Source organism: Arachis hypogaea, chromosome 10 (genome assembly GCF_003086295.3).
Source record: "Arachis hypogaea cultivar Tifrunner chromosome 10, arahy.Tifrunner.gnm2.J5K5, whole genome shotgun sequence".
NCBI lineage: Eukaryota > Viridiplantae > Streptophyta > Magnoliopsida > Fabales > Fabaceae > Arachis > Arachis hypogaea.
In genome coordinates, this window is record NC_092045.1 from 92119986 (window position 1) to 92143125 (window position 23140).

Consider the following 23140-nt stretch of genomic DNA (forward strand, 5'->3'; position numbering starts at 1 on the left):
CCTTGAGAAGACGACCCGAGGTTTAAATACTCGGTTATCAATTTTAAAGGGGTTTGTTACTTGTGACAACCAAAACGTTTGTACGAAGGGATTTCTATCGGTTTAAAGACTATATCTACAACGCGACTATTTTTATGAAATTCTTTACTGGCAAAAATCTCAACGTCATAATCGGTGCTGCCTTTCTTTGTCGTTTTAGCCAATATACCGTTTCGCATGCAATTAAAGCTCCATCTTGTATCTTTCTTCCTTTTACAAAGGCACTCTGGGACTCTCCCACTAATTCTGGCATTACACTCCTCATTCTTCGTGTCAACAATTTAGAGATGGCTTTATACACACAACCAACCATGTTAATTGGTCTAAGGTCTTTTATCTCCTTCGCTCTAACAAACTTTGGTGCCAACGCTACCCATGTCACATTGGAGTCTGCTGGTAGTCTTGCATGCTCAAAAAAGCTCAATACAGCTGTAGTGAATTCTGATCCAATCTCCCCCCAACACTTGTTTATAAAATTTATGTTGTATCCGTCATTCCCTAGTGCTTTCGAAGATTCACAGTTTCATACCGCCTCCTTCACTTCCTCTGCTGAAGGCATCACCTCTAAGGCTTCAACTTCCTATATCTCTATGTCTCTTCCTTCTCATGACTCCTTTTAGTTCTTTGTTTTTTTTTTTATTTATTTAAATTTTATTTAAAGTTTTTGTTAAAGTAATATTGTTGGTTTGTTGGATCAAATTCTTTAGTAGGTTAAGAGATTTTAATAGTGGTATGTAAGTTCTGACATGTAATTAGTTACTAAATAAATTAAAATTTTAAAATTATATCTTGTTGTGTTTATGTTTTTAGTGTCTATATCTTTGTATCTATCTCCAAAACATACACAAACCAAATGAAACCTATATGTTATGATGTGTATCTTTTAGAAACAATGTAAATGGTAAACCCAAAAAACAATTCATGAAAGTTCATAATTAGCAAAAAAGATATTCACAATTAACTATTATAACATTAATTACGATATAATGTAATATTAATTAGAATTTTGTGTAAAATGGTCCGATCCAGTTGGGTCTTACTTATGAAGTCAGTATTATAACTGAGTTCCATTTATAACTAACCAAATCATTTTATTTTAGTCCAACTCAAATGCGAAAGATCTAAAAGATACCGATGGAAATAATGACTATTTAGGACAAAAAATAAACGAAAAAAACATTATTAAAATAAAATTTAATTATTTTGATTATATCAAGGATTTTTAAAGTGAAAAAATTAATAAATAAAAAAATGAGAGTCTAATTACCTTCAAATTAAATTAGTGAGACTCATACATAATTAAAATTACAAATTTAATGATGATTAATCTTTTATTTTATATTTTACAGTTTTCCTCACTTCGAAGAATTTTTTTATTTTGAATTAATCATAGTTATCGGACTCAATTTGATAATTAAATTGATTAAGACACTGCATCATTCAATCAATGATTCAACTAATAAATCACTAATTAAACCGTTTAAATTAAAATTCAATTTAAGTAATTAACAAAAAAGACCATACTATATATCACAAAAACAAGTTAAGCTAGTTGTTATTAATTGCTATATAAACAAATAATCATATTAGGTTTATACTAAAATTCATCCACTAAATAATAAATCAGTTATTTATATAAAATATATATTAAAATATAAAATATATATTAAAAAATAAATTAAATTATATATATATTTATATATAAATATATAATAACTAATTTAGTAATTAATTTTTATTGTGTGTTTAGTACTAATTAAATTCTCACTTTTCATGGTTTTATTACCTTCTTAGCCTGAACCAAAACTATTATCTGACCAAAAATAAGAAGAAAATTATTATTATTATTATTATATATTATTTATTTATTCAATATTTATTGTGAAGATTCCGCGGGAAGCCTCCTGATTTTGAACGAAGCATTTTGTACCGCGCTGCTCCTAAAAGCTTCGCATCTCTGAGGATTCTAGTTAGGGTTTTCCCCAGATCTACACACCAAATTTTCGAATTCGTATTTGTTTGGATACGGTTTTCACCGATTCACGATCCATAAGCAATTATAAGAGTTTGAAATGAGTGGATGATGTATATTATTGTTAATTCTCAAGAAGATGCCGATCGAGATGCCGCGAGGGCTTCCATTCTCGGTGGACACGTGGAGTCCCTCATCCATGGCCTCCAAGAGGCACCATTTCTTGAGCCACGCCCACAGGGACCATTCTTCCGGCATCTCTTCCTACTTCTCCATCCCTATTTACTCCACTCTTCTCACCAAAAACCTCCTCCTCCGCCACTTCCCGCACCTTCAGCCACATGCTGCGTCCTTCTTTACCATCGAGGTAGGTCAATCCTTGACCCTCGACGACCCTTCTGGCCCCTTCACTGTCACTGCTTTCGACGCCAATCACTGCCCTGGTAAGTAATTTCAACTCAAACGTTTTTCGATTTCTTATTCACCCGATGGCTATGCTCCTGGTATGGATTCAAATTAGTATCAGATTAATTCAGTTTCATGTTTTGTTTGTGTTGTATAGGAGCTGTGATGCTCCTGTTTGAGGGCAAATTTGGAAATATTCTACACACAGGGGACTGCAGGCTGACCCCTGAATGTGTACGGAACTTGCCTGCTAAGTATGTTGGAAAGAAAGGGAAACCGCCGCCTTGCGCGCTTGATTGTGTCTTCTTGGATTGTACATTCGGTAGCTTCTCTCAGGCGATGCCTAGCAAGAATTCTGCTGTTCAGCAGGTTGTTAATTGTATATGGAAGCATCCTGATGCATTAACGGTGTATTTGATATGTGACATGCTTGGTCAGGAAGAGATACTTCTTAGTGTTTCCAAAACATTTGGAAGCAAGATTTATGTTGATAGAGCTGAAAATCCGGATTGTTTCAAGAATTTAGAACTTACTGCGCCTGAAATACTGTGTGAAGATCGTTTGTGTCGTTTCCATTTGTTCGATGGATCCCCGGGGCTGTATGAGAGAGCTAAAGCAAAGCTGTTAGAGGCCAAGGCTGCTCTTCAGCCTGAACCACTCTTTGTCCGCCCTTCTTCGCAGTGGTATGCCATTGAAGAAGGGTTCTCTGACATTGAAAATGCTAGGAAAAGGAGGATTAGCGAAGCAGTTGTCGATCAGTTTGGTGTTTGGCATGTCTGCTATTCAATGCACTCGTCCAAGGAAGAATTGGAATGGGCACTACAACTTCTTGCACCTAAATGGGTTGTTTCGACAACTCCCAGCTGTAGGGCTATGGAGCTGGATTATGTCAAGAAACACTGTTTTAAGTCTAAAGCTGCTCTCAGTAGCTCCATATGGAAGCTTCTTGATATAAATGTGGAAGCTTCTGAAGATGCTGATGCATTCATGAAATCTGTGAGCTGTTCTCCAGTGGTTGAAGAGACACCTCAGCCTTTTGCTCGAATTGAATCACCAGTGAAACAGCGCACAGACACTATAAAACTTGTGTCTCTTCCTGCTCAAAGATTGCCTGTCACGTTATTTGGAAGAGCAAGGCTGAGTCTTCAAGATTCGAGCTTTTCACGGGTAGGGTGTAATAGCTTACCTACTAATGTCCCCACGCAAGCAATTTCAAGCAATGCAGGAAAAGAAGTCCTGGATGGCAGGAAGGATGCTGAGGCGAAATTGGGGAGATCACCGGAAAGAAAAGATTTACGTCAAGTTAAGTATCAGCCATCTGAGGATCAGGAAATAAGAGATTTACATCAAGTTAAGTATCAGCAATCTGATGATCAGGAATCTGAGGTTCAGGAAATAATAGATTTACATCAAGTTAAGTATCAGCAATCTGGGGATCAGGAATCTGAGGTTCAGGAAATAATAGATTTGCCTCAAGTTAAGTATCAGCAATCTGATGATCAGGAATCTGAGGTTCAGGAAATAATAGATTTACATCAAGTTAAGTATCAGCAATCAGAGGATCAGGAATCTGAGGTTAAGGAAATAAGAGTTAATAATAGTCGCTCTTATTTAAATATTAGACCTTCAGGCATGAGTGATAGTGTCAGAAAGTTGTACAGGCGTATGAATGTTCCCGTGCCTGAACCTCTTCCATCATTGGTGAAACTTATGAATTCCAATAAACGTGCCAAGAGAGGAATTTTTTAGTTTTATAATTTTATTCTTTTAACTATGGTTTGCCAATTTCCATATTGGTAGATGCCAATGCACTGAGTCTTGTACAATTGTTTGTGTTTTTTCTGTATTTGAATTTACGAACATTGGTATACTGCTTCTATACCTACATTTGCAAATGAAGATATTGGTTTCCATTTCTCTTCCATTTTCTGATGATTTCTATTGCTGTGCATCAGAGCTATACTATAATTATAACGAGGCACATATACAATGAATCAGCGATAGTGATCTCCAAAAACTTCTGGATCTTTTGAAATGTTGGATCTTTAATCAAACTTTCTTACAACACCGGAAAATGAAATTTTACTGATCTAAATATTTAGCATATATCTGTACCAAACTGCAGATCATAGCCTCTCATAATTGAGCTTCTCTGACTGCAAGAAAAAAAGAGCGAGTTTGTCAACTAGAAAGCAGCTAAAATGAAAAAGGAAAAAGCAGTGTATATCAATATAAGAGATGGCGAATTTATGATTTACAGTGAATACTAAACCAGGGATGCAAGTAGAACATCATGAACAATTAAAACCTTACCTTGATAAGCATGTCTGTTGGAAGCCAAGCGGGGGCAGTGGGGATTCCTACCCATGCAATCTGTCAATTTTAACTAGGAGTTCTCATCAGTTCCGTTGTGTATTGCAATTTCTCTATTCTTTTCTTTCTTCTGTATTTCATGTAAACAAACTAACAAGGGTAAGAATGAGTTTGATACAGGATCACTTACAAGTGCATACTCCCCTGTTTCAAATATACGCATATCCAGGACCTACAACACACCCCTCTTCAGTTAGATTCACCTAAATAAAACAAAATTTGACCATTCTGCTGTTTATTACGCACCTCCCCACGGTCTTCATAGATGTAATCCAATCCTTTGTAGTATGGCGGATGCCCAACAGAAAGATACTGAAACACCAGTCTCAAATCTCAATGTTCATCAGTTAAAAAAACAAAGGAAATAAATCATTATAACTCGAGCCAAAAACATGGGAGAAAGGGACAACAAAAAGGTTGAGGTTCTTACATTGATGCTGTTGAGATATTTTTCTTTGTCCACTCTCACAATCTGGCCCTTCTTCACTGGCCACAGCAAAGATAAAATGAACATCAATGGCAAAACAGAGCTTTAGAAAAAGAATAAAGAAAAAACTTGTTGAATGGGTTGTTTTGTTTGGCTTACTAGAATAGACGGGTTTCTTTGGTCTAGGAGGAGGAGAAGCAGCAGCAGTTGAAGATGGTGATTCTTCAGTCTTTTTCTGTGTAGACTTTTCAGTTTCTGATTCCCCTGATTGCACTGCACGAATCATTGGGAAATGAATTCGTCTTGTTCTTATCAAAGTTTGTTGTGGTAAGCGGTGAACGATGAAGAAAGAAGAGGTGTGGCAGAGAGAGAACGCCATCATCATCTCACAGAGACAAGGTACAAGGTGTGCCCATGTGTCTCACATTACATGCAAGAGATAAGAGAAAAGACTAACAAAGGGCACCATTCGTGACGTGGCAAATGAAACAAATCACAACACGCCATGTGTCCGTTTATGAATTATTTTGACTTTTTCACCAGACAAGAGAATTTTCAACTAACCCTATATTCATTCTTGCTTTTAGTACTAGGTGAATTTTACTATAGGGTCAATCTACTATATACAGATATATATATATTCTCTCTACTTACATCTTCTCTCAATATGTGTTGTTTAATTTTAAAGAATGGAATAAGCTCTAAGTAGAATATGGAAGCTCATAAGAAGCGTTTGCTGAGCGGAATCAGTGGGTTGAACAAGAAACGGAATTTCATTATAGTAGGTTTTGTGAGTCCAGCTTCATGAGTTGGGCCTTATTGGTTAATGAGAGTAGTTTCAGAAAACAAAAATGATTGAAACAGGTTGGGTTGGGTCTTTAGTTCTTTTTCCTCCTCTCACCATACCCAGTTGCTCAGTAATGAACAAGCATCTTGAAGATTGTGGTAGGCTTAGAGAAGGGGGGTTGAATCTATGCCTTCCTCTTAGGTTGCTGTTATTACCCTTTTAAAATAAATGTGCAATTCTGATTCTGTTTGAACTTAGCAGCGAAAATTTATGAGACAATTTATTTTTGTCTCATGAATATCAGAAAACAGAACACAGTAGAGAAGAGAAAAGCTAACACCAGCAAGTATCCTGGTTCGGTTGCCTTGTGCTATGCAACTTACATCCAGTCTCCTCCACAACTATGGAAGAATTTCACTATAGTTAATAGTATTACATACACCAATAACACAGGATTGACTCAATCCTTTCACACTCAAGTTCTAACCTAACTTGACATTGGCTATGCTAATACCTAACTATACCTCTTAGTGCTAACCCAACTAAGAAAGGGATACATCACATGTACAAAATACAAGACATAGACATACCTAAAGAAATCTGAAAATAACTCTAGGCTTTTCTCTCAAGTATTTCACTTAGCCTTTTTCCACTCATGGCTTTTACTTGAGCTTTCTCACAATGCCTTTTCTCACAAGAAATTACAGAAAGATAAACATAGAAAAGTACATTACAATCAGTAAAAACATGAAGGAGATTGACTTCATCAACAGCCTCTTTGCTATGTTAAAAACCAGCTTTGCAAACCTCTGATTTAGTTCTTCAGTATTGGCCAAATGCTTCTTTGATAGAGAGCATTATCCAAGTAGAGGAACTTCACAGGGGATACTTCACAGAACACAACTCTCAAACTCTGGTTTTCTCTCCTTCGTTCTGAATGAGCAGGAAGTCTTCTTTTATTCTTCTTGCATGTTGCTGGGATCTTCTCCCAAGGTCAACTTCTTGAGCTGTGTGCTTCACCAACATACCACGTCACTTTTCCAGTTAATCCCCAAATTAGAAATTTGAGTCTAACTTTTTCTTGCTTGACCGAAAGCCTCAGGGAAGCAAAGAAAATTATTTTTAATGGTGAACCCAGATCTGAACCCTTGAGATACTTCTTGGTCCCCAAGAAACAATCTTGACCATTGATGTACAGTAGTGGTGAACAGAGATTGCTTTCTTCATTTGTCCCAAATTAGGGATTTCCAAGTTGTCTCCTTTTTGCTTGACCGAAGACATTTGAGCAATATAAATAAACATTTTCTATGGTAATCCCAAATCTTGGCCATTGAAAAACAACTTGGTCCCCAAGACACATATATGACCGTAGATGCACAGCAGTGAAGATCAGAGAACACTTTTTCCATTTATCCAAAAATGGTAAGCCAGAAGATTTGAGATGAAGTGAAGAAAGTAAGTTGCATGCAAATGGAAATAAATCACCTTTTAATTTCTAACTCAACTTGATGGGTGATTAGATCTTTGCTTTATGATTAAGCTTTCTCTTTCTTTCTTCTCTGATAAAAGTAGCAGGAGGAACACAGCTCTCTTTCTAATATTTTGTTGCTGACCGAAGCAATAAGAGAGAGTGAAGACTTTAATCTTGTATGAGAAGCTTGGTGGGATCAACTTGGGTAAGCATTTCGGGCTTGGGTTTGCTTTCTTCATATTCAGCCCGTTGGTTTCTTTGGCTTTGTTTCTTTTGGGCTCCACTTGACTAACCAGCCCATTAGCCTTGATGTTTTATTTTTATTCCATTTTGGGCTGCTAGACAAAGTCTTGACCTGCATTGTTTAATAAATAATTAGTAACATATCATTATTAACACTCAACACTAATTATTTATTTTACCCAAAAATAATGTTTGTCATCACTAATTAATTTAGTTAATTTCTTAACTCAACAATCTCCCCCTTGATGACAAAACATATTTAAGCAATAACCAAAAGAAATTGAATTTTAGTAAGGTTTAGAAACTCCCTTTGATTTTTGTCATTTGCTTTTATGTTGCTCCCCCTTTCCTTTTCAAGATTAGCTCCCCCTTGATTTATGCTTTCCTCTTTGTTCCTGTTTTACATTACACTTAAAGAGAGCACAATAAAGAGCTATACACATTTATCTTGTCTACGGGATATCAAATAAGCAACACCACATAATCAGTGAAATTAAGTTTTAATGCAGCAATCAGACAAAAATCCCAAAAAAAAATACTAGTAGCAGCAGCAATGCCAAAAAATTCCTAGGACACATTTACCATCCTATTATCCTATTGCTATTACTCCCCCTTTTGTCATCAAGGACGGATAGTAAGCAAGATCAGCAAAAACAACACCTTATAACCTGGAAAAGAGAGTTAGTGCACAGTCCTAAAGAATTAACAAAGGTGCAATGTTAACCAAGGTTATTGCAGTCATCCAAGAGAACAAAACAGTTTAACAGTAGCAAAAGAAACAGAATTCATCAGACACAATGAGCAGACAGCAACAGCTTTATGAAACAATTCTTAGGCATCCGAACCACTTTCCTCCGAATCAACTTCTTCATCAGCATCAGTGGCAGGGTCTTCATCCTTTTGAAGGTTATCAATGAAAGTCATGATCACAGCCACTCTATTTCTTGACTTACGGAGGAAATTTTCGCGCTTGCTTGCTAGCTTCCTTTGCTCTTTGCTCATAGCAATCAAGTGATTTGATTTGGAGACAAACTTGTGAACAACATTCTTGACAACATTCAGCAGGGCAGATTTCTAGCCAGTAGAGATATGGATGTCGCTTAACCTGAGGACACAGACAATAATGCCAACACAACAATCTAATGTATACACATGCTTATCTAGAATTCTATGTTTGCACAAAAGTCTAATAATCCATAAAAGCACATATTGCAAACGACGGCAGCATGTAAGCAACAATTCACTAGTACAACATAAAGTTCAAATGACTTAAAGTCATCCAAGTTCAGTTCACAAACAAGTCAAACAGATTTCAATTCATAAACCCAAGTCAGTCACTGGTGGACGAAATTGTGATTAAAGAGTTTCAGGCACTGGTAGAGAAGCTCACAACTCCGTTCAACTAACCAGCAAGTGTACTGGGTCGTCCAAGTAATAAACCTTACGTGAGTAAGGGTCGATCCCACAGAGATTGTTGGTATGAAGCAAGCTATGGTCACCTTGTAAATCTCAGTTAGGCAGATTAAATTGGTTTATGGGTTTTCGAAAATAGAAATAAGAGAATAGATTAATAAAAGGGATAGAATACTTATGCAGATTCATTGGTGGGAATTTCAGATAAGCGAATGGAGATACTGTATGGCTCAAGGACGCCTGCTTTCCCACTTCTTCAACTCAATCCTTCTTACTCCTTTCCATGGCAAGTTGTGTATAGGGGTTCACCATCAGCGGTGGCTACTTTCAATCCTCTCGGGAAAATGATCCTATGCGGCTGTCACTCGCACGACTAATCGTCTGGAGGCATCACCCATGGTTGATGGCTACATCCCATCCTCGCAGTGAAAACTACGCTCACGCACTCTGTCACAGCACGGCTAATCACTGGTTGGTTCCTGCGCCTACTGGAATAGAATCCCTTGATTCTTTTACGTCTGTCACTTATGCCCAGCACTTGCAAGTTTGAAGCACGTCACAGTCATTCATTACCGGAATCCTACTCGGAATACCACAGACAAGGTGAGACTTTCCGGATCCTCATAAATGCCGCCATCTATCTAGCTTATACCACGAAGATTCTGTTGGGGAATCTAAGAGATACACATTCAAGCTCTGTTGCATGTAGAACGGAAGTGGTTGTCAATCACGTGCGTTCATAAGTGAGAATGATAATGATCGTCACTTTCATCATTACACTCATCATGTTCTTGGGTACGAATAAATATCTTGGAATAAGAATAAGAGAGATTTGAATAAAAGAAAATAGAATTGCATTAATACTTGAGGTACAGCAGAGCTCCACACCCTTAATCTATGGTGTGCAGAAACTCCACTGTTGAAAATACATAAGCAAAGGGTTCAGGCATGGCCGAATGGCCAGCCCTCTCCATGGTCAAGTGACCAAATATTCAAGAGATTAAACTGTCAAAAGATGTCTAATACAATAGATAAATGTTCTATTTATAATAAACTAGCTCCTAGGGTTTACATGAGTAAGTAATTGATGCATAAATCCACTTCCGGGGCCCACTTGGTGTATGTTCGGGTTGAGCTTGATCAATCCACGAGCTGAGGCTTCTCTTGGAGTTGAACTCCAAGTTATGACGTGTTTTGGGCGTTCAACTCCGGATCATGACGTTTTTCTGGCGTTTAACTCCAGACAGCAGCTTGTACTTGGCGTTCAATGCCAAGTTACGTCGTCAATCTCCAAATAAAGTATGGACTATTATATATTTCTGGAAAGCCCTGGATGTCTACTTTCCAACGCCGTTGAGAGCGCCCCAATTGGAGTTCTGTAGCTCCAGAAAATCCATTTCGAGTGCAGGGAGGTCAGATTCCAACAGCATCAGCAGTTCTTTTGTCAGCCTTCTTCAGAGTTTTGCTCAAGTCCCTCAATTTCAGCCAGAATTTACCTGAAATCACAGAAAAATACACAAACTCATAGTAAAGTCCAGAAATGTAAATTTAACATAAAAACTAATGAAAACATCCCTAAAAGTAGCTCAAACTTACTAAAAACTATATAAAAACAATGCCAAAAAGCGTATAAATTATCCGCTCATCACAACACCAAACTTAAATTGTTGCTTGTCCCCAAGCAACTGAAAATTAAATAGGATAAAAGAAGAGAATATACTATAAATTCCAGAATATCAATGAATATTAATTTAATTAGATGAGCGGGACTTGTAGCTTTTTGCTTCTGAATAGTTTTGGCATCTCACTTTTTCCTTTGAAGTTTAGGGTGATTGGCTTCTCTAGGAACATAGAATTTCGGATAGTGTTATTGACTTTCCTAGTTAAGCATGTTGATTCTTGAACACAGCTACTTATGAGTCTTGGCCGTGGCCCTAAGCACTTTGTTTTCCAGTATTACCACCGAATACATCAATGCCACAGACACATAACTGGGTGAACCTTTTCAGATTGTGACTCGGCTTTGCTAGAGTCCCCAGTTAGTGGTGTCCAGAGCTCTTAAGCACACTCTTTTGCCTTGGATCACGACTTTAACCACTTAGTCTCAAGCTTTTCACTTGGACCTTCATGACACAAGCACATGGTTAGGGACAGCTTGATTTAGCCGCTTAGGCCTGGATTTAATTTCCTTGGGCCCTCCTATCCATTGATGCTCAAAGCCTTGGATCCTTTTTACCCTTGCCTTTTGGTTTTAAGGGCTATTGGCTTTTTCTACTGCTCCTTCTTTTTCTTTCTATTTTTTTTCGCCACTTTTTTTTTCGCAAGCTTCCTTTTTCACTGCTTTTTCTTGCTTCAAGAATCAATTTCATGATTTTTCAGATCATCAATAACATTTCTCTTTGTTCATCATTCTTTCAAGAGCCAACAATTTTAACACTCATAAACAACAAGATAAAAAATATGCACTGTTCAAGCATTCATTCAGAAAACAAAAAGTATTGCCACCACATCAATATAATTAAATTAAATTCAAGGATAAATTCGAAATTCATGTACTTCTTGTTCTTTTGAATTAAAACATTTTTCATTTAAGAGAGGTGAAGGATTAATGGATTTTATTCATAGCTTTAAGGCATGGTTACATACTAATGATCATGAAGTAGAGACACAAAACATAGATAAACACAACATTAAAAACCGAAAACAGAAAGAAATAAAGAACAAGGAATGAATCCACCTGAGTGAGGGTGGCGCCTTCTTGAAGGTCCAATGGTGCTTTTTGAGCTCCTCTATGTCTCTTCCTTGCTTCTGTTGAATGATTCCTAGTAATTTTGGTGTTTCTACCCTTAGTTGCTTCCATTGTTTGTGTGGAGGACAATTTATCCCCTGAGGTATCTCAGGGATCTTCTTGATTTGCAGCCACACGTTCTACCACTGAGCTATGACGGCTTATATTAGTCTTTCCATCTCCCATGACTCGGAGGTGGAAGCTTTTGTTTTCCCTTTGAGGTTTCTCTGGCCTTAGGTGCCATTAATGGTAATGGAAAAGCGAAAAAAGCTATGCTTTTACCACACCAAACTTAAAATATTGCTCGCCCTCGAGCAAGAGAAGAAAGAAGAGAGGAAGAAGAAGAAGAAGAAAATGGAGGTGAGTGAGGGGAGATGGATTCGGCTATATTGGTGGGATTGGGTGGGAAAGAGAAGTTGAATTGTAAAGGTAGGTGGGGTGTATGGGGAAGAGTGGATAGATGTAGGTGGTGAATGAAAAATAGAAGGAATGACCATGAATGGAAAGAGAGAGGGCGAGGTAGGTGGGGATCCTGTGGGGTCCACAGATCCTGAGGTGAAAAGAAATACCATTCCTTCACCATATAGGCATGTAAAATGCCTTCGTGCATCATTCTGGCGTTCAAACGCCCATTGGTGCACGTTCTGGGCGTTCAACGCCCATGTAAAGCATGTTTCTGGCGTTGAACGCCAGTTTCATGCTTGTTACTGGCGTTCAGCGCCAGTTTTTCCTCTCTGGGCACATTCCTGGCGTTCAGCGCCAGAATGTTGCTTGTTTCTGGCGTTCAGCGCCAGAATGGTGCTCTGTTCTGGCGTTGAACGCCGGCCAGATGCACCTTACTGGCGTTGAACGCCAGCCCGTGCGTCCTCCAGGGTGAAAAATTTTTTCTTCTGTTTTTGACTCTGTTTTTAATTTTTTTGATTTTTTTCGTGACTCCTCATGATCATGTACCTAATAAAACACAAAATAACAATAAAATAAAAATTAGATAAATAAAATTGGGTTGCCTCCCAACAAGCGATTCTTTAATGTCAATAGCTTGACAGTGGCTCTCATGGAGCCACAAGGTGATCAGGTCAATGTTAGTGTAGTCCCAACACCAAACTTTAGAGTTTGGATATGGGGTCTTAACACCAAACTTAGAGTTTGGTTGTGGCCTCACAACACCAAACTTAGAGTTTGACTGTGTGGGTTCTTCTTGACTCTGAACTGAGAGAAGCTCTTCATGCTTACTCTCTTCTGTCACAGAGGGATGACCATGTGCCTTAAACACAAGGTAGTCCCCATTCAATTGAAGGACTAATTCTCCTCTGTTGACATATATCACAGCTCCTGTTGTGGCTAGGAAAGGTCTTCCTAGGATGATGCATTCATCATCTTCCTTCCTAGTGTCTAGGATTATGAAATCAGCAGGGATGTAAAGGCCTTCAACCTTTACTAGCACGTCCTCTACTGTCCCATAAGCTTGTCTCAATGACTTATCTGCCAATTGCAATGAGAACAAGGCAGGTTGTACCTCAATGATCCCCAGCTTCTCCATTACAGAGAGTGGCATAAGATTTATCCCTGATCCTAGATCACATAGAGCTTTTTTAAAGCTCATGGTGCCAATGGTACAAGGTATTAAGAATTTGCCAGGATCTTGTTTCTTTTGAGGTAGAGTTTTCTGAATCCAAGTATCCAGTTCACTAATGAGCAAGGGAGGTTCACTTTCCCAAGTCTCATTACCAAACAACTTGGCATTCAGCTTCATGATAGCTCCTAAATATTGAGCAACTTGCTCTCCAGTCGCATCTTCATCCTCTTCAGAGGAAGAATAATCTTCAGAGCTCATGAATGGCAGAAGGAGATTTAATGGAATCTCTATGGTCTCTGTATGAGCCTCAGATTCCTTTGGATCCTTAATAGGAAACTCCTTCTTGCTTGAAGGACGTCCCAGGAGGTCTTCCTCACTGGGATTTTCGTCCTCCTCCTCCCTTGTGCATTCGGCCACTTTGAGTAAATCAATGGCCTTGCACTCTCCTTTTGGATTCTCTTCTGTATTGCTTGGGAGAATACTAGGAGGAGTTTCAATGACTTTCTTACTCAGCTGGCCCACTTGTGCCTCCAAATTTCTAATGGAGGATCTTGTTTCATTCATGAAACTGAAAGTAGCCTTTGACAGATCAGAGACAATATTGGCTAAATTAGAAGTGTTTTGTTCAGAATTCTCTGTCTGTTGCTGAGAAGATGATGAATATGGCTTACTATTGCTCAGCCTATTGCGTCCACCATTGTTAAAGCCTTGTTGAGGCTTTTATTGATCCTTCCAGGAGAAATTTGGGTGATTTCTCCATGATGGGTTATAGGTGTTTCCATAAGGTTCACCCATGTAATTAACCTCTGCCATGGCAGGGTTCTCAGGATCATAAGCTTCTTCAGAAGCTACCTCTCTAGTACTGTTGGATGCATGTTGCAATTCATTCAGATTTTGAGAGATTATGTTGACCTGTTGAGTCAACATTTTGTTCTGAGCCAATATGGCATTCAGAGCATCAATTTCAAGAACTCCTTTCTTCTGAGGTATCCCATTATTCACGGAATTCCTCTCAGATGTATACATGAATTGGTTGTTTGCAACCATGTCAATGAGTTCTTGAGCCTCTTCAGGCGTTTTCTTCAGGTGAATAGATCCACCTGCAGAATGGTCCAATGACATTTTCAAAAATTTAGAGAGACCATAATAGAATATATCTAATAGGGTCCATTCTGAAAACATGTCAGAGGGACATCTTTTGGTCAACTGCTTGTATCTTTCCCAAGCTTCATAGAGGGATTCACCATCTTTTTGCTTGAAGGTTTGAACATCCACTCTCAGCTTGCTCAGCTTTTGAGGAGGAAAGAATTTATCCAAGAAGGCAGTGACCAGCTTATCCCATGAGTCCAGGCTATCCTTAGGTTGTGAATCCAACCATATTCTAGCTCTGTCTCTTACAGCAAAAGGGAAAAGCATGAGTCTGTAGACTTCAGGATTAACTCCATTCGTCTTTACAGTCTCACAGATCTGCAAGAACTCAGTTAAAAACTGATAAGGATCTTCAGATGGAAGTCCATAAAACTTGCAGTTTTGTTGCATTAATGCAACTAGTTGAGGCTTAAGCTCAAAGTTATTGGCTCCAATGGCAGGAATGGAGATGCTTCTTCCATCAAACTTGGACGTTGGCTTTGTGAAGTCACCAAGCATTCTCCTTGCATTATTATTATTATTTTCGGCTGCCATGTCCTTTTCTTGTTCGAAAATTTCTGAAAGGTTATTTCTGGATTGTTGTAATTTAGCTTCTCTTAATTTTCTCTTCAGAGTCCTTTCAGGTTCTGGATCAACTTCAACAAGAGTGCCTTTTTCCCTGTTCCTGCTCATATGAAAGAGGAGAAAACAAGAAAAGAAAGAGGAATCCTCTATGTCACAGTATAGAGATTCCTTTATGTTAGTAAAAGAAGAAAGGGGTGAAGAATCCAAATACAAGGGATATAAGAAGTTTGGATTCTTAGATGAAGAGAGGTGAAGAGAAGTGTTAGTAATTAATTAATTAAATAGAAGGAGAAAAGAGAAGAGAAATTTTCGAAAATAATTTTGAAAAAGGGGTTAGTAATTTTCGAAAATTAAAGATAAGATGAGATTAAAATTTAAAACAAAAAGAATTTTTGAAAAAGAGAGGGAGAATTTTCGAAAATTAGAGAGGGAAAAGTAGTTAGGTGGTTTTGAAAAAGATAAGAAACAAACAAAAAGTTAGTTAGTTGATTGAAAGAGATTTGAAATCAAATTTTGAAAAAGATAAGAGGATAAGAAGTTAGATAAGATATTTTGAAATCAAATTTTGAAAAAGATAAAAATTTTTTAAAAAAAAGATAAGATAAAAGATAAAAAGATAAGGTAAAAATCTTAATAAAAAGATATTTTGAAAAAGATTTAATTTTTTTTTAAAAAGACTCAACTAACAAGAAACTACAAGATAAGATTCTAGAACTTAAAGATTGAACCTTTCTTAACAAGAAAGTAACAAACTTCAAATTTTTGAACCGATCACATTAATTGTTAGCTAATTTTCGAAAATTTGATATAAAGATAAAAAAAAGATTTTGAAAATATTTTGAAAAAGATTTTTGAAATTTTCGAAATTTATAAAAAAAATGAAAAAGATATGATTTTTGAAAAAGATTTTGAAAAGATAAGATTTTTAAAATTGAAATTTTGACTTGACTTGTAAGAAACAACTAATTTTAAAAATTTTTGACCAAGTCAACCCAAAATTTCGAAAATTTGGAGGAAAATAAGGAAAAGATATTTTTTTGATTTTTTGAATTTTTAATTATGAAAGAGAAAAACAACAAAAATATTCAATGCATGAAATTTTTAGATCAAAACAATGAATGCATGCAAGAATGCTATGAATGTCAAGATGAACACCAAGAACACTTTGAAGATCATGATGAACATCAAGAATATAATTTTGAAAAATTTTTAATGCAAAGAAAACATGCAAGACACCAAACTTAGAAATCTTTAATGCATGGAAAATATGAATGCAAAAATGCACATGAAAAACAACAAACAACACAAAACAAGAAATCATCAAGATCAAACAAGAAGATTCGTCAAGAACAACTTGAAGATCATGAAGAACACTATGAATGCATGGGATTTTCGAAAAATGCAAGAAAAAATTTTTTTAAAGCATGCAATTGACACCAAACTTAAAAATTGACTCAAGACTCAAACAAGAAACACAAAATATTTTTGGTTTTTATGATTTTATGATTTTTTTTGTATTTTTATTATTTTTTTTCGAAAATATTTTTGGAAAAAAGAAAAATAAAAGAAAAATTTTTGAAAAAGATTTTTGAAAAGAAAATTACCTAATCTGAGCAACAAGATGAACCGTCAGTTGTCCATACTCGAACAATCCCCGGCAACGGCGCCAAAAACTTGGTGGACGAAATTGTGATTAAAGAGTTTCAGGCACTGGTAGAGAAGCTCACAACTCCGTTCAACTAACCAGCAAGTGTACTGGGTCGTCCAAGTAATAAACCTTACGTGAGTAAGGGTCGATCCCACAGAGATTGTTGGTATGAAGCAAGCTATGGTCACCTTGTAAATCTCAGTTAGGCAGATTAAATTGGTTTATGGGTTTTCGAAAATAGAAATAAGAGAATAGATTAATAAAAGGGATAGAATACTTATGCAGATTCATTGGTGGGAATTTCAGATAAGCGAATGGAGATACTGTATGGCTCAAGGACGCCTGCTTTCCCACTTCTTCAACTCAATCCTTCTTACTCCTTTCCATGGCAAGCTGTGTATAGGGGTTCACCATCAGCGGTGGCTACTTTCAATCCTCTCGGGAAAATGATCCTATGCGGCTGTCACTCGCACGGCTAATCGTCTGGAGGCATCACCCATGGTTGATGGCTACATCCCATCCTCGCAGTGAAAACTACGCTCACGCACTCTGTCACAGCACGGCTAATCACTGGTTGGTTCCTGCGCCTACTGGAATAGAATTCCTTGATTCTTTTGCGTCTATCACTTACGCCCAGCACTTGCAAGTTTGAAGCACGTCACAGTCATTCATTACCGGAATCCTACTCGGAATACCACAGACAAGGTGAAACTTTCCGGATTCCCAGGATCCTACTCGGAATACCACAGACAAGGTGAGACTTTCCGGATCCTCATAAATGCCGCCATCTATCTAGCTTATACCACGAAGATTCTGTTGGGGAATCTAAGAGATACACATTCAAGCTCTGTTGCATGTAGAACGGAAGTGGTTGTCAATCACGTGCGTTCATAAGTGAGAATGATAATGATCGTCACTTTCATCATTACACTCATCATGTTCTTGGGTACGAATGAATATCTTGGAATAAGAATAAGAGATATTTGAATAAAAGAAAATAGAATTGCATTAATACTTGAGGTACAGCAGAGCTCCACACCCTTAATCTATGGTGTGCAGAAACTCCACTGTTGAAAATACATAAGCAAAGGGTTCAGGCATGGCCGAATGGCCAGCCCTTTCCATGATCAAGTGACCGAATATTCAAGAGATTAAACTGTCAAAAGATGTCTAATACAATAGATAAATGTTCTATTTATAATAAACTAGCTCCTAGGGTTTACATGAGTAAGTAATTGATGCATAAATCCACTTCCGGGGCCCACTTGGTGTATGTTCGGGTTGAGCTTGATCAATCCACGAGCTGAGGCTTCTCTTGGAGTTGAACTCCGAGTTATGACGTGTTTTGGGCGTTCAACTCCGGATCATGACGTTTTTCTGGCGTTTAACTCCAGACAGCAGCTTGTACTTGGCGTTCAACGCCAGGTTACGTCGTCAATCTCCAAATAAAATATGGACTATTATATATTGCTGGAAAGCCCTGGATGTCTACTTTCCAACGCCGTTGAGAGCGCGCCAATTGGAGTTCTGTAGCTCCAGAAAATCCATTTCGAGTGCAGGGAGGTCAGATTCCAACAGCATCAGCAGTCCTTTTGTCAGTCTTCTTTAGAGTTTTGCTCAAGTCCCTCAATTTCAACCAGAATTTACCTGAAATCACAGAAAAACACACAAACTCATAGTAAAGTCCAGAAATGTGAATTTAACATAAAAACTAATGAAAACATCCCTAAAAGTAACTCAAACTTACTAAAAACTATATAAAAACAATGCCAAAAAGCGTATAAATTATCCGCTCATCAGTCACCAAACACAAGACTAATCAAAACTGATATCCAATAATCTCAGTAAGTCTTATGTCTTATCAAGCCTCATATATGCATTTTTCTCCCCTTTTGTTATCAAGGTGGGAAAAATAAAACAAAACAGAACCTGCAAAATAGTGTGTTAGAGGCATGTTAAATCTAGATGTTGCGTTTTGAAATAAAAAATTCGGAAGAGAAATAAAGATCATATTTCAACCAGCAACACCATAGTTATATAACAAAACTCACAATGTTCAAATACCAATTCTTGGTAAAAAATCATTGGAACCAAAAAGAGAGTTTCATATCACTTGAAGGTTTCAAAAACAAAAAGAGACCACATGTATAATAAGATTCAAGCATGGTCCATGTCCATTTTTACACGACAAAAACCAGATCTCTCATTTCTTATTCAACAAATGTCTCTTTGACCTGCAAAATAGAATTCTCAAACAAGACATTAGCACAATTAAAACAGAAGTTGCATTTTTTCAAAAATTGAAATGATGATAATGAGAAATGTAGAAAAGACATGCACAATTCATAGATAGGTTTGCAATTTGCAGCAAGTTAAGAGAATTCTTGAAAAAATTTCAGAACCCTATTCCAAGAAGGTTCAGAGCCTAGAAGATAAAGTGCAGAGTGATGGTTCTTCTTCTGCCCAGAATTGTCTCATTCGAACCTGTGAGATCAAGACTTAACAAACACATCAGCAAAGCTCAAACAATGAATCATAGCTTAAAATCCCTAAACTAGTCCTAAGCATGCAAAATCTATCCTCAGCTAATGGTTTTGTAAAGATATCTGCTAATTGCTCCTCTGATTTAACAAATTGAATGCAAATATCCCCTTTTTGGACATGTTCTCTTATTGAGTGAAATTTCACTTCAATGTGTTTAGTCCTAGAGTGCAAGACTGGATTTTTAGAAATATTAATGGCACTCATTTTATCACACATCAAGGGAATAATTTCAGCCTTTAATTTGTAATCAGCAAGCTGTGTTTTTAACCATAGAAGTTGAGAACAGCAAGAAAAAGCAGCTATATACTCAGCTTCTGCAGTGGATAAGGCCACTGTTGGTTGCTTCTTACTTGACCAAACATTTAAGGACTTTCCAAGGAAACAACATAGGTCTGAAGTGCTCCTTCTATCAACTCTATCACCAGCAAAATCTGCATCACAATAACCAACTACAGAAAAATCATCAATCTTAGGATACCATAGACCAAAATTAGATGTGCCATGAACATATCTAATGATCCTTTTAACTGCAGAAAGATGTGGCTCTTTTGGTTTGGATTGGAACCTAGAACACAATCCAACACTTTGCACAATATCGGGTCTAGAGGAAGTTAAGTACATAAGAGAGCCAATCATTCCTCTATACCTAGTCTCATCAACATCTTTCTCAGTTTCTCCCTTATCTAATTTTGAATTAGGATGCATGGGAGTTCCCATGGGTTTGGCATTTTCAAGACCAAACTTCTTAACTAATTCCTTGGCATACTTTTCTTGATGAATGAAAATACCATTTTCAGTTTGTTTAATTTGCAGCCCAAGGAAAAAATTAAGTTCACCCATCATACTCATGTCAAATTCACTTGTCATGAGTTTTCCAAATTCAGAACAAAGGGATTCATTGGCTGATCCAAAAATAATGTCATCAACATATATTTGGATTAGAATAAAAGAATCATTAGAGTCCTTGATAAATAGAGTTGTGTCAGTGGTGCCTCTTTGAAAACTATTTTTCAAAAGAAACGAGCTAAGTCTCTTATACCAAGCTCTAGGAGCCTGTCTTAAACCATAGAGAGCTTTAGATAATTTGAAAACATGATTAGAATGCTCTTTATTTTCAAAACCAGGAGGCTACTCCACATATATGATTAGAATGCTCTTTATTTGAGCAGTATAAACAAACATTTTCAATGGTAATCCCAGATCTTGGCCATTGAAAAACAACTTGGTCCCCAAGACACATATATGACCGTAGATGCACAGCAGTGAGATCAGAGAACACTTTTTCCATTTATCCAAAAATGGTAAGCCAGAAGATTTGAGATGAAGTGAAGAAAGTAAGTTGCATGCAAATGGAAATAAATCACCTTTTAATTTCTAACTCAACTTGATGGGTGATTAGATCTTTGCTTTATGATTAAGCTTTCTCTTTCTTTCTTCTCTGATAAAAGTAGCAGGAGGAACACAGCTCTCTTTCTAATATTTTGTTGCTGACCGAAGCAATAAGAGAGAGTGAAGACTTCAATCTTGTATGAGAAGCTTAGTGGGATCAACTTGGGTAAGCATTTCGGGCTTGGGTTTGCTTTCTTCATATTCAGCCCGTTGGTTTCTTTGGCTTTGTTTCTTTTGGGCTCCACTTGACTAACTAGCCCATTAGCCTTGATGTTTTATTTTTATTCCATTTTGGGCTGCTAGACAAAGTCTTGACCTGCATTGTTTAATAAATAATTAGTAACATATCATTATTAACACTCAACACTAATTATTTATTTTACCCAAAAATAATGTTTGTCATCACTAATTAATTTAGTTAATTTCTTAACTCAACACATCTCCCTGAAAGAAAACTTCCTGCCGTCCTTCATCGTGCTCATTGCCTGCCGTACTTGTCACGAGAAGATAACAAAGTTGCTCTGTCCACTAAATCATTAGCTTTTGCTCTGCCAATAATAAAGTAATAAACTAATAATAAACCATCCGTATCCAGGAACAAAAGCAGCAATCGTTTAGAAAACAAAACATCCTTATTACTATTAATGCTTTTATCGCCTAAGAATCTTGGTTTCCTGATGAGAAAAGTCAATTTGTTTTGTGTTTGAAAAATAACATGTGCCTAACCAGTGTACATTTATGGAGTAGTAGGTTTTGGTTTTTATACTTTGTGTAGGTTTGATCAAAATTTGCTCGAATTTGAAGTTAGTAAATCCATTACACAATCCCAACAAATATAGGCCTAATTGATGTCACTGGACAAGGAGATGTCTTTGGCTTCTTGTTGCTTTTAGTGCAAGTCGATAATCATATAACATATTGGGTCGTGCTAGTGTGAAATGATATTGTTCATAATAAGAAGTGGATCTCACGCATACCAAATTCACCTAATATTCTAATAGAATATGACTGCCATTCTTGCTTGTTTTGGTTCCTACTATAATCTCAATTAAGCTGCTTATTGTTCTTGTTCTTTTTTCTTTTTACTTTTTGGAATTTTGTTGAATTTCTCAAGTGAACCATTAAATTAGGTAGAGAATATAGAAAAGTGACAAATTTTGAGAAACTGATCAAAGATTGGATAAGTTTATTAATGGTGGCTACAAATTGAAGAAACATATTATTGGATGCATGATGGTTTAGATACGTATGTAAAAGTGCATAATTCTTTTGCAGACTAGTTTTCTTGTCTCACTCTGGAGGGGAGAAAGAGAAGGCTAAAATAAATCATGTTGCTTGTTAATGTCTAAAATTATCTATTCTGATAATGGTTTGTAGTTTGTTTCTAAAATCCTTTATTTATTCTGATAATGCTTGTTAATCATGTAGCTTGTTAATGTCTAAAATCATGCCAGTCCAGAGATCGTGCTTTGCCTTTAACAATTCCAACAGAGCATTTTGGCTCCTTTCAAAGTCTAGTGTGATACTACAGAAGTGAGCATTTTTTTTCTTCTTTTCTTTTGCCAATAGGTGCTAGCGTTTTGTTTGTATCTTTGATATTATTGATAATTTTTATACTGGGAGACTTGTTCCAACATATAGGATATCCAAGATATATTTAGTTATACTTATTTATCAAGAGTGTTTTTTGCTCTACGAAAAAGGCTTCCAAGATATATTTAGTTATAGTTAAACTAAAATAATTTATCATATGTCAAGTAATATAAATAAAATTTGTGGCTTTGGAAAATTGTATCGTAAAATCTATGGAATAAATATCTCTTTTTTCATTGATATGTAATAAGTAACTATTTATTAGATTTTCTTCTCTAAATTTGCAACTTCGGAAGGAAAATTCAGCAAAAAGTTTGAAAATTTGACGATGGAAATGTTTGGTAACAAATAAAGGGGAGTTAAAACAGTTATAATTTGTCTTATTTAAAAATCTGACAGTGATGACGCTTCCCACGGTGGCTCGCTCCCTCTCTCTCAACGACACTTTCTCTCTCTCCCGTACGGCAACGACGACGACGACGGTGCCAGTGACGCCCATCGGCGCCATCTCTTTCCATCCCCTTCCTTCTTCTGTTTATCCCTCTCTTCTCTTTTCTTTCTCTTCTCTTTTCTTTAAGAATATTATTTATTTTTTAACTTATAGATTATTTTTAATTAAGTACTCTAATTTAAAATTAGAGATAAATAAAAAAATTTCTTTAAATAAAATTTTCAACAAATGTAATAAATTATAAATAACTTACTATTTAATTTTCAAAAATAATCTGGGATCTTACATTTCATGCAATGTCTATTTAG

General features: G+C 36.6%; 2 protein-coding genes across 4 annotated transcripts; one reads left to right on the plus strand and one right to left on the minus strand.

Moving 5' to 3' along the window:
* Window positions 1–1885: 1885 nt before the first annotated feature.
* On the plus strand, window positions 1886–4340 carry LOC112715926 (uncharacterized). Its single transcript, XM_025767757.3, has 2 exons — window positions 1886–2454; window positions 2574–4340. The coding sequence occupies exons 1-2, from the start codon at window positions 2151–2153 to the stop codon at window positions 4163–4165; spliced, it is 1896 nt and encodes a 631-aa protein (XP_025623542.1). The 5' UTR covers window positions 1886–2150; the 3' UTR covers window positions 4166–4340.
* An 80-nt stretch (window positions 4341–4420) lies between these two features.
* Window positions 4421–5906, minus strand: LOC112715927 (NAD(P)H-quinone oxidoreductase subunit O, chloroplastic). 3 transcript variants are annotated; one of them, XM_025767758.3, is made up of 6 exons: window positions 5376–5906; window positions 5220–5275; window positions 5036–5101; window positions 4920–4961; window positions 4730–4789; window positions 4421–4572 (listed from the first exon to the last, which is right to left on the minus strand). In XM_025767758.3, the coding sequence occupies exons 1-6, from the start codon at window positions 5599–5601 to the stop codon at window positions 4543–4545; spliced, it is 480 nt and encodes a 159-aa protein (XP_025623543.1). In that variant the 5' UTR covers window positions 5602–5906; the 3' UTR covers window positions 4421–4542. The 3 variants fall into 3 exon arrangements, 1 of the variants encoding a protein (XP_025623543.1); XR_003812054.2 differs by lacking the exon at window positions 4920–4961 and having other exon boundaries at window positions 4730–4859; window positions 5376–5708; XR_003160067.3 differs by having other exon boundaries at window positions 4730–4961; window positions 5376–5708.
* Window positions 5907–23140: the final 17234 nt, after the last annotated feature.

What these genes read in the sequence shown, in the direction of transcription:
- LOC112715926 (XM_025767757.3), top strand. Translation starts at nt 2,151, where the DNA reads ATGCCGATCGAGATGCCGCGAGGGCTTCCATTCTCGGTGGACACGTGG. An exon ending in CGACGCCAATCACTGCCCTG is followed by an intron (nt 2,455 to 2,573) that starts GTAAGTAATTTC and finishes TGTGTTGTATAG; the next exon opens with GAGCTGTGATGCTCCTGTTT.
- LOC112715927 (XM_025767758.3), bottom strand. Translation starts at nt 5,601, where the DNA reads ATGATGATGGCGTTCTCTCTCTGCCACACCTCTTCTTTCTTCATCGTT. An exon ending in AAAGAAACCCGTCTATTCTA is followed by an intron (nt 5,276 to 5,375) that starts GTAAGCCAAACA and finishes TGCTGTGGCCAG; the next exon opens with TGAAGAAGGGCCAGATTGTG. An exon ending in AAACAGGGGAGTATGCACTT is followed by an intron (nt 4,790 to 4,919) that starts GTAAGTGATCCT and finishes TAAAATTGACAG; the next exon opens with ATTGCATGGGTAGGAATCCC.